This window comes from Phaseolus vulgaris, chromosome 2 (assembly GCF_000499845.2).
Source record: "Phaseolus vulgaris cultivar G19833 chromosome 2, P. vulgaris v2.0, whole genome shotgun sequence".
Lineage (NCBI taxonomy): Eukaryota > Viridiplantae > Streptophyta > Magnoliopsida > Fabales > Fabaceae > Phaseolus > Phaseolus vulgaris.
In genome coordinates this window covers 8,579,763-8,590,668 of record NC_023758.2, presented here as the reverse complement: position 1 = coordinate 8,590,668, position 10,906 = coordinate 8,579,763, and the positions used below count along the sequence as shown (strand labels likewise).

The 10,906-nt window shown below is 34.4% G+C and overlaps 2 protein-coding genes across 3 annotated transcripts; both read left to right on the top strand.

The window, feature by feature from the left end:
- The first annotated feature begins 5,728 nt into the window (after nt 1–5,728).
- Nucleotides 5,729–7,531, top strand: LOC137810585 (uncharacterized protein At1g27050). Its single transcript, XM_068611938.1, has 2 exons — nt 5,729–6,307; nt 7,112–7,531. Exons 1-2 carry the CDS (start codon nt 5,987–5,989, stop codon nt 7,352–7,354), a joined length of 564 nt encoding a protein of 187 aa, XP_068468039.1. The 5' UTR covers nt 5,729–5,986; the 3' UTR covers nt 7,355–7,531.
- A 1,005-nt stretch (nt 7,532–8,536) lies between these two features.
- On the top strand, nt 8,537–10,775 carry LOC137810584 (ultraviolet-B receptor UVR8). Of its 2 annotated transcripts, none has more exons than XM_068611937.1 (8): nt 8,537–8,785; nt 8,885–9,040; nt 9,130–9,288; nt 9,385–9,552; nt 9,626–9,757; nt 9,858–9,947; nt 10,361–10,456; nt 10,537–10,775. In XM_068611937.1, exons 1-8 carry the CDS (start codon nt 8,587–8,589, stop codon nt 10,707–10,709), a joined length of 1,173 nt encoding a protein of 390 aa, XP_068468038.1. In that variant the 5' UTR covers nt 8,537–8,586; the 3' UTR covers nt 10,710–10,775. The 2 variants fall into 2 exon arrangements, with proteins under 2 accessions (XP_068468038.1, XP_068468037.1); XM_068611936.1 differs by having other exon boundaries at nt 10,358–10,456.
- Nucleotides 10,776–10,906: the final 131 nt, after the last annotated feature.

Below are 10,906 nucleotides of genomic sequence, written 5' to 3'. Positions count from 1 at the left end.
CAACAACCAAGAGAATGACCTTGAACACCTCAAGAAACACACTCTCCTTGGCCAACACTAAGATTGCTGATCTTGAACACCTCAAGAACACACAACCAATCTCAGCAAACACAGAAACGAAATTGTTTAACAGAGTACAAGGATTACACTTGTTACATAAGATAATCTGAAATCAATACAAGCAGAATCCTATTCCAGCACTTTGATCAATCACAAACACTTAGCAATCTCAGCACTTTGAAAAACTCTCTTAGAAAAACTTTGTCAAAGATTCTTAATTCTTAAATCTGTTTTTCTGAATATATTCAAAGATGTAGTTTGTTATCAAATCTTAACAAACTCTTAAATTGCATTAAAAGATTGGTCAAAGCATTTAATGATTGGAGCGTAAGCAGTTAAATCATTTAAAGCTCAGTCAAAGAAAATAGTATTTCTGTTATGGTCCCAAAACAAACAATCGGTTGTTTCCTCGAATCAATCGGTTGTTTTGGTACTTAACAGTTCAACCATTCAAAACAGTTTTCAATCTTTTTCTCAAAACACCTAAGTATAAACAATCGGTTGTTTCGACAAAACAATCGGTTGTTTTTACTTAGTTTGAAATCATTTTGTTTTCATAAAGATTGAGAATGCTAATGCTTTAGATTTAATCACAGGGTGGATTACAACATATAAACTACCCGAGAACAAAGCTTAAACCAGCACAGCAACATCAAGCACAACAGAGGCTTCAACATTCTTCAAAGGATTTGGATTCTTCAAAACATTGAACACCACTTGGTTCAACACACATAACAGTCAATTGTCCTTAAAAAAGAACCATGATGGTCAATGGGGGGTTTTCATGAGTGACCATAGCTCTCAAAAGTCTAAGTCCCCTACCTCTTCAAAAAGCCAAAGTGAGGAAGAGTATGAGTTACCATGTGAGGGAGACTTGTTAGTGATAAGGCGTATGCTTAGTCAAATTCCAAAACCTTTTGATAAAAGTCAAAGGGAAAACATTTTTTACACAAAGTGCCTTATCAATAACAAATTGTGTTCTGTAATTGTGGATGGGGGTAGTTCCAGAAATGTGGCAAGTACAAGAGTGGTGGAAAAGCTTAAGTTATCCACCATCTCTCATGCAAAGCCCTACAAGCTCCAATGGCTTAGTAAAGAGAGGGAAATCATGGTTAATAAATAAGTCCTCATACCTTTTGCTATAGGAAAATATAAAGATGAGGTTTTATGTGATGTTGTGCCAATGGAAGCAACACACATTCTTTTGGGAAGGCCTTGGCTATATGATAGACAAGTTCTACATGATGGCCTAACTAATCACATTTCTTTTAAATTCCAAGGGCACAAGGTTATCTTAAAACCCCTCTCTCCCAAAGAAGTTCATGAGGACCAAATAAAAATGAAAAACAAAAGAGAAAATGAAAAAGAGCAAAAAAGAAAAGATAAACTGAGTCACAAAATATCATCTTACACAACTAAATCAATCATGTTGACTCGTGTCATGCTACAAACTGCACCTCCAAGGTGTCCTTCTTCCTTATCTTTTTCATTAACAAATAAAAATTACTTGACATCTTGGACAAAGAAACTTTGGGATGAACATCAAACACCTCCTAAGGGTTCTCACCTTTTGAGAGGATTTTTATCACCAAGCTCTTTCATCCCCAAATATTCTTTCCCAACATGGCTTGTAAGAAGAGCTTACCCTTTTGAACTCCCCGAACTCAAAGAACATAAGTTTGTTTCACATCCCACACCCTGCACTATCTTATATGTGAACAAACTAACTATGCTATCCGTAGGAGTTCTAAATTCAAGGTCGAATTCTCTCAAACTTGGGGGGCATGATACAAACCAAGCCAACAAGGAGATGAGCAAGGTTGCACATTACCATTCACACCATGAGAAGTCATATCAACAATCAAGTGAATACCTCACCAAAGATCTAGCAGACCTCTCCAGAGGGAGAAATGGACAAAAACCAGAGTATCTAATGTTCTTCTTGTTGGTCTTCTTAAGAATAAAACAAGTTATAAACAATTTGGGCTCACTTGAGGGGTCCAAATAGCAAGATAGGCAAATAATAGGTGTCTTTAGCATAATAGGGGAGGTGTGCTTATCACTTTAGCTTGTTTTTGACCTAGTTTCTAGAAGAACAACCGTAAGGTGTGGTTTTGACTTAGTCAAACCCTAAAGGCAGCCCCATTTTTAGGTTTCCCATCCTACCCTTGCTTCTTGTTTTCCAAGGCACCATCTACTATAAATAGGGTGTCATACTCCTTATATTTTTCATGTTGAATTTGAATAGAAAAGTTACTCTGCACAAATTGTGTTAGGTGTTAGTGAGGTTTGTTTCCTCTTAGCATTAGGTCTCATCTTGAGTGATTGGAGAGCTCTCAAGTGGTGGTCATCTCACTTGTCTTGGAGGAAGACCACACTCCAAGTGGCGTAACCACCTCTCTTCCATCTCATAAGCTTTTCCTTCCTTCATCTTTTTATATTTCTCCATTACTCCATGTATCTTTGTGTTCTTATGTTCTTATTTTTCCTCCATTGTCAATTCAGTTTCTATCATGCTCTTATGTTTCCTTCCATGTCCATTTAATTTCCGCCCTTCATCATCAATCACCATATACTTGTATTTTTCCTTTACCCTTTAGAAGTGAACCTTCACACTTACTTAACGACTTGGTTAATCGTGTCCAGTGAGAATCTTCTTTGGATTCTCACCATATACTGATAAAATCTCAATCCTAAGTACAGTGTCACATCTAAAATGGCTAAATCTAAAATCAACTCACATCATAATGTTACTTTTTAAAAAAAATATATATTACTAAAATGATATAGTAACATTTTTAAAATGTCACCTCTATATTAAAAAAAAGATACTAAAAATTTGTAGTAACATTTTTATAGTGTTACTTTTTATTAAAAAAACATTACTAAAAAGATTTAGTAACATTTTTAAAATGTTATCTTTTTATTAAATAAATGTTACTAAAGTATTTAGTGATAATTTTATAAATGTCTCTATTGATGTGTAAAAATGTTACTAAAAGTCTTCAGTAACATTAAGTATTCGTTACATTGGATAAAATGTTACTAAATCATATTAGTAACATTTTCTTTGATTTAGTAACATTTTTTTAATGTTACTAATTATCATATATCTAGTAGTGTTTGTATTTTGCTTCAGAGGAAGATCGTGTAACAATGCTTTGTTTGTCTTCCAAGAGATGAGAGATGACCCTAGAAAAATGTAGTAGCTAGTGGTAAAGTGTCTTGTGTTAGGACAAAATGACCAGTCTGAGACATCGAAGGCCTTGATGTACACTTCAGATGTAGCATAAAAAAATAATTCATGTGCGAGATTGGCTTTGATGTAATGAAGAATATGTTGCACAGCTTTTTGATGATGAATTGTGGGTTCTTGAATGAATTAACTGAGTAATTGGATGGTGATATAAAAGTTGGTGAGATGTAAAAGTTGGTTAATGAGTTCTCTATAGGGATTGAGATTCTGTAACTTATTTGTAGTTTCAAAAAGAAGTTTGGTGTTAGACATAAGAGGAGTAAAGCAAGGTTTGCTTGCAAGCATCTCAGTTTCTTCAAATATGTCAAGGACATATTTCCTTTTACATAAGTGAATTCCTTTGGCCACCTCAAGTCCTATAAAAGATTTAAGTTTCCAATATCTTTTATCTTAAAGGATTCAATTAGAAAAAAATTAATTCTCTCAATTTCTTGTAAGGAATCTCATGCAAGAACAATATCATCTACATAAAACAAGTAAAATAGTGAGAGAATTTTTAATTTTTCTAATAAAAAGAAAATAATCAGATTTAGACTGAGAAAAACTAAAATTATAGGATAGCATAGCAAACTACTGTCTGCTAGCTTGTTTTAATCCATACAGAGACTTTGTGAATCTACAATCTTGGTTGTCTTATAGTAATTAACCCTGAAGGAGGTGTCATATACACTTCTTCATCAAGGTCTCCGTGCAAGAAGGAATTGTCAACATCTAATTTATGTAAATGTCAATTCTTAACTACAACAATGGTTAATAGAAGTCTAACAATGGTAAGTTTAGCAAAAAGAGAAAAAGTATCTAAGTAGTTAATCCCTTCAAGTTGAGTGTAACCCTTTGCAAGAAGTCAGACCTTATGTCTTTCAATACATCCATCCACTTTGTTTTTTGATCTTGTACACCCATTTACATCCAATTGGTGTTTTCCTTATTGATAGATCAGTGAGGTACCATGTGTGATGGTCCTGTAGAGCTTTAATCTCCTTATTCATAGCAACAATCCACTCAGTATGTTTACATGCTTATTTAAAAGATTGTAGTTCAGTATTAGAAGATAAAACAAGAGTGTAATTTATATGATTTTTAGTCAAATGATGATATATGATATAGAGTCTTAAAATTGTTTTGATCACATTCAGTGATTATGGAACTATTAACCTGATGATGATAATTCTTTAGAAAATAAGATATTCTTCTTTATCTTGTTAATCTTCTCAGATTATCACTTGTAGTTTTGTTATGTCATTCTTCTTGAATCTCTTGTCTTGATTGTGGGTCTCTTCAAAATTGACAATGTCTTTTCTATTCTTGTCGTTGATCGGAAAAATATGATCTTTATAACTATTTGATGTTCTATTAGTGTTAATAAAATTGGTAATGTCATTGTTTAAGGATTCAATAAGAATCAAAACTGTATTAAGTAACAAGTCACTATTATCATTAGGGATATCATCAAAAAAATTTATAAAAGGATATATTTTAATAAAAAATATTAATAAAAACTTTCCTATTTAGTATTCGATAACAAATGCCCTTTTATTCGTAATTTATATCAAGAAAAACACATTTTTTAGGTTCAAGCTTAGTACGATTATTTCAAAACAAGATAAGCAAAATAGAGAGATTCAAAAGTTCTAAAATTAACCTTACAAAATCGGCGTATAAGGTGAAATGTCTTATTTTTAATCGATGTGAGATCTCTAACACCCCATGTGGAGACCTACAAACATGTGCATATGACTACAAATTTATGGATGATCGGATAGTGGTTCGATAATGAATAGTTTAGTAAACCCAACAAACACTTCATAAAATAAACTTTAAATGACTCTGATATCATTTAAAAGATCTCAGTATTTTTAAAAAGGGTAAAAAAATTAGAAAAACTATAAAAATATTGCGATTTCAGAAAAGTAAAAGTGAAACATCCGGTGCCTTCTACACACGCTCCACAAAAATCACTTTGCATCAGATGAAGATCACACACGCTCCGGAGAAACCACTTTGCATCAGATGAAGATTACACACGCTCGAGAGAAACCACTTTGCATCATATGAAGATTTGTAGAATAGAACCGAAGAAGAAGAAAGAATGGTCCATGAACATGTAAGAGCTAAAACGAAAAATTGTGTTTGTATGAAACTGTTGTATTATTTCTTTTACTGAAAAGCTATTAAACAAAAACCGAGAGTCCTTTCTATAAGCCTTTGGAGAGAAAACAAAAAACCTAAAATAACAAACTAAAGACCGACCAGTATCTCAACTTTGAGAAACAAGTGAAGTGCATAAGAATGAAAAGGAAGAAATGCAAATGAGAAAAAGTCAAGATTTTGGATACATGTCAACAAAATAAATATGAATAATAAAATAAAATGGCCACTATCAAATGACAAAAAATATCTACATTTGATTATCTTTAAACAAAATAAGTATGACTTATAGAGTAAATTCCTACTATCTTGTTTTCTTAGTTTTACAGTAGATTATAGAAATTAAACTTGTTATAATGTTAAAACAATTCACTTTTTCTAAAAAAATATGGAAGAATAAGGTCAACGCCAATTATGTATAAGATTGTGTAGCCAATTGAAACAAGACCATAGGAAAATCGAATAAAAATTGTTCAGAAAGTAACCTATCCTGTTCTTTCACTCATTCACACAACTCAAACAATGAATCGTAAGCGAGACAGGCACTATTTTTACCGCCAGGACGCCGCCGCCAAGCGCCGCCGCCCCTTACCAGAGCCCGTGGAGGAGGAGAGACCGACGACGAGGCCTGCGCCGCCTTCCGCGGTGGTCGTGATGGGCCTCCCTCAAGACTGCTCCGTCCTCGATCTCAAGTCTCGCTTCGAGATCTACGGCGCCATCTCCCGCATCCGCATTGACCGCGATGCCGTCGGCTACATTACTTACCGGTCAAAGGACTCCGCCGACGCCGCCATAGCCGCCGGTGTTGACCCCTCCTTCGGAATCACCATTAGCTCCAAAAAGGTGCTTCCTTTCACCCTTTCGTTACTTAGGGTTTTGAAGTTCCTGTTTTTATTACGATTCGTGAATGTTTAGGGTTTTGTCTAAAGTGTTTAGTACAACAAAACTGAATGCAGTCGAGGAATTTTCAGCTTAGTTGGTTGTAACTGAATTAAAAAATGGGAGTTTTTGAATTTGAAGAGGAGAATGAGAAGGCACTGAACAAATTTGACGAATTTTCTACCCAGCTGTTTACAATGTTGGCAAAAGCTTGAACCTTTAAGTCTGTGTTTGGATCAATGTGTTTTAATTAAAATTGATTCGGTAGTGAAGTGGGTTTACCCTTTCATCCGACGCAAAAACTGTTTGAAACTGCTATAGATCATGAACCTGAAATCAATTTTAGTATTTCTCAACATTACAGTTTATGCTTGTATAAAAGTTGAAAACACGTATTTTGAGAACTACATGTGCTCAATTCTAAAGCACAATGGAGAGGGAAGAATGTGCTGCTTTAGTGGTGAAAGAAATTATTAGGCTATGAGGAACTAACATAACATGTGCTTAATACATCGATTCTGCTTGGATGCATTTTTCTAGAAGCACATTGAGGAGAAAAAAATATTGAAATTAGTTTCTCTATGAATTATTTTTCATTTGCAAACAAGTTAATTTTAGTTTATAAAAGAACTCATTTAATTATTATTTTTTTCCTTTTTATAATAGACTTGTGAAAAAGCTGACTCAAATGTATCCTAATGGGTAGATAGATAGAAGTGAATAGAGATTTATGAAGGGAAATTTGAAAGAGGTTGCTGTGTTTAACAGGTTCAGGTGTTGTGGGCAACAGACCCTCTAGCCATGTGGAGGGAAGGAGTTGGTAATAGGAAGGATAAAGGGTATATGTCAAAGCTTGTGCGTGCTGAGGCACCTTTGAGCAAGCATGGAAGAGGTAATAGACTTGCTTCAGCTACAGGGAACACTAAAGATGGTGAGAATAGCTCAGGTAGCTCAGTTTCAGAAGTGCCTTTCAAGGGCCGAGAAATTGTTGCTTATGATGATATCCTCTAACTATCAAAATCTGTACTATTAGAGCCTTATCTTATTCTGTATCAATGATTTCAATTTGGCATTTAGATCCTTCTTGTTTTGTTGTTAAGTATGTTCTCAGTTGATTAGGTATATGTGGAATTGCTTGTGATGTTTGAAGCACACATGGTAAATGTAATGTAAATAGATGGTTTTACATTCTGATGTCTTATCCCTTCAATTCTTTATACTTGAAAGTCTGAAATTGTTCGTTTATGATTTGCTCACATCAGAAAACCTTTTATTTGAATAATCTCTTAAATTAGCTGTTGTGAGTGTTGAATATCTAATATTTTAGTTTGTTCTGACCGTAAATAAAAACTAAAATGAATGAACTTTTCAAAGTTAACCAATAGTACATGATTTTTCAAATATCTAAAACTGAAATTCTCCATTTCTATAATTTTGAAGACTCTTTCATAGGTTTACTCATTATTGTCATTTTTCTTCAATTCATTTGACTCCATGGTTTGGCTTTCATGACCAACTCAGACATTGATTACAAGTTTGAGGGCTTGTGTTATAAAGAAAGAATTAAATCTCTTGTTCTGTACGTGCTTTAATGTAAAATTTATAATTGGAACATGTTAAAATATAAAATTTAAGATTAAGTTATTATTATATGACAAACGATCAAATTTTAATTTGTTCAAATGATCAATTTTAATGTTATGATAATAACTAACGATCAATAGAACTGAATGAATTAAACTGTACGAGAAAAAAAAGGATCAAATTTAAATTTAAACAAAAAACGGAACTGAAATTATAAGAATGTAAAATAAAATAATATATATATATATATATATATAAATCTATTCTAAAATTAAGATGTAATTAGCAATTTAGTCTTTCATCTTTTCAGGTAGACTTAGTTTGATTTCTTATATGTTGATGTCTTATATTTTTAAGATGAATCCAAATAGTTTTTTTGTAAGTTTATAATTAACTCTATTAATAATTAAAATAAATTACTGCTTAAAAGTGGTCGCAAAACAATATTTCTTTATAAAATATTATATTTCATATATTTTTTAATTTCCATTAAAAGGAAGTGTTGGTAGAGAGGGAATGGTGTTTAAATTTTTAATTATTAATTTAAAAAAAAATTAAAAGAACAAATGAAGTATAAATAACATAAGATGAAAGATTAAAAGTAAAGGCGCAAACAAGAGTGTGAGATTGTGAAGAGAGGGCAGAGACATAAAGCGGTGATGGAAGAATCCTCAAAAACAGAGATAGAGGATGAAAAATCAGAACAAGTTGTGTGGAGTTGGGGTGCTGGAACCGAGGGTCAGTTGGGAACAAAGATTGTTGAGGATGAGGTCTTCCCTCAACTCCTTCACCAACCCTCTCTCTCTTCTATCTCTTCTCTTGCATGTGGCGGCGCTCATGTCATAGCCTTGACCTCTGGTATCACCGCTATATTTCTTTCTCCGTCTTTTCTCTTCTAATTTACAATTTTTCTTCATGTTAATATTATGTTAAACTAATTCTGATGATAATCTGTAGCTGGGAAGGTACTTTCATGGGGTAGGGGAAATTCTGGGCAACTAGGCCATGGGGAGGTTCTGAGTAACGCTTTGTTTCCTAAGGCTGTAACGTCATTGGATGGCTACTTCATAACCCATGTCGCTGCTGGGTGGAGCCACTCAGGTTTTGTTTCAGGTTTGCTCTCTTCTGGCTATGTCTTCACTGTTTTTGTGAATGTTGAATTTTTTTTTCCTTTTGATGTATTCTTCTTGGTTGGTTTTCAGATACTGGGTGTGTCTTCACTTGTGGGGATGGCACGTTTGGTCAACTGGGTCATGGCGATTATGCTTCACACTGTTCTCCTGTCAAATTGTCATGCTTTGTTGATCAGCGTGCTGTGCAGGTTGCATGTGGAATGCGCCATTCCCTTGTCTTGATGAAAGGTCAAGGATTGGTTTTAGTTGGTGCCTAGAATGTGTTTGTCTCTCACTTCGTACTTGCATGTGCTCCTTTATTTAGCAAAGGGTATTGTCATGCAGATTGCGTAGGAAATCAAGTTTATGGATTTGGTTCTGGGAAGCGTGGTCAGCTCGGTGTCAGCAACGATAAGGTCAAAGCTGTTAATGTTCCAAGAGTTGTTAGTGGCTTTGAAGGTATTGAAATCTTTGGAATTGCTGCAAATGGAGATCATAGTGCAGCAGTATCTGGTAGGACCACCACTTTCCCCTTCATGATATCCGTGGCACTATATTGTTCTCTAAATGGTTCTAATATCTTCAGTTGATGGGCATGTTTATACCTGGGGAAGAGGCTTCAAGGGCTTTGAAGATGCTTATGTTCCTCACTGCTTAAGCTCTTCATTGAAATTTATCAAAGTTGCTCTGGGATGGAACCATGCTTTAGCTATGACTGGTATTTATTGACACTACATTCCCAACAAATTGTGATTTCCACATTTCTATCAAATCCCTATTTAATAATTGCATTTTGTTGTCAATTTCTTTATGCATAGGTGAGGGAGAGGTTTATATACTAGGTGGAAACCACCTTGGGGTGCTTAGTGATTTTCAGAACATGAGCCCACGATCCAGGCATATACCTGGTAATGCATTTGAGTTAACGTTGAACAGTAAATACATCATAATTTACGCACTTTCTTGTTGCATACATCTCTAATAATTGAGAATGAAACTTATTGCGATCGAGTTCCATACTACTACATTTGAACTATCTATTAGCGGTCATCATCATACATAACCTTGGCCACTCTACATAGTTAAATGCAAAAAAAGTCTTGTAAACTGAGTGTCTCTGTTGTAAAGTTCTCGATGGATTCTGGCGACCAAAGAGTCATCCAATGCGTAAAATTATTAGATCATGGCACTGCATAAATTCATTGGTAATTTATTGGAGGTGAGAGAAAAATGCGAATTTTTGTGTCATGGAAAATGTTTGTTTAGCATTACTTTACTCTTATATTTATACTATGTCTTGTTATTGCGTAATATTTAGTAGATTTAAGAGAAGTCAATTTGGAGAAAGTCCCTGGCCTTGATGGGATGAAGATTAGTGATATTGCTGCCGGAGCCGAGCATTCTGTCATTGTCACAGGCAAGATGTACTCTTTTCGTTCTTGAGGAGTTTTGAATCACATAAAAGTTCTGGCTGACTTCTTTCCTTCCTTTTTTCAGATAATACAGAAATAAGAACATGGGGTTGGGGTGAGCACGGTCAACTTGGTTTAGGGGATACTTGCGACCAAATCAGTCCTGTTACAGTAAGTCTAGGTTATGATTTGAATGAAGTTGAATCAATTAAAGTTTTCTGTGGAAGTGGGTTCACGTTTGCTGTAACCATGCCCTAAATTCTCCTCAAACTCGATAAAATGCTAATTTCATATGCATGCTTAAAGAAGTTACATTCACCATCAGCTTGGCCTTGTTCTGAACTTCCAGTGACAGTAATAGAATTGGTACATTCCAAAAAAGCCTTCTTATTCTTCAATATTATTTTGGAGAACCTTGAAGGGAAGTGAATAAGTGTGATCCTCTTTTCAACCAC

What these genes read in the sequence shown, in the direction of transcription:
- LOC137810585 (XM_068611938.1), top strand. Translation starts at nt 5,987, where the DNA reads ATGAATCGTAAGCGAGACAGGCACTATTTTTACCGCCAGGACGCCGCC. An exon ending in TCACCATTAGCTCCAAAAAG is followed by an intron (nt 6,308 to 7,111) that starts GTGCTTCCTTTC and finishes TGTGTTTAACAG; the next exon opens with GTTCAGGTGTTGTGGGCAAC.
- LOC137810584 (XM_068611936.1), top strand. Translation starts at nt 8,587, where the DNA reads ATGGAAGAATCCTCAAAAACAGAGATAGAGGATGAAAAATCAGAACAA. An exon ending in CCACTCAGGTTTTGTTTCAG is followed by an intron (nt 9,041 to 9,129) that starts GTTTGCTCTCTT and finishes GTTGGTTTTCAG; the next exon opens with ATACTGGGTGTGTCTTCACT. An exon ending in GCATTCTGTCATTGTCACAG is followed by an intron (nt 10,457 to 10,536) that starts GCAAGATGTACT and finishes TCCTTTTTTCAG; the next exon opens with ATAATACAGAAATAAGAACA.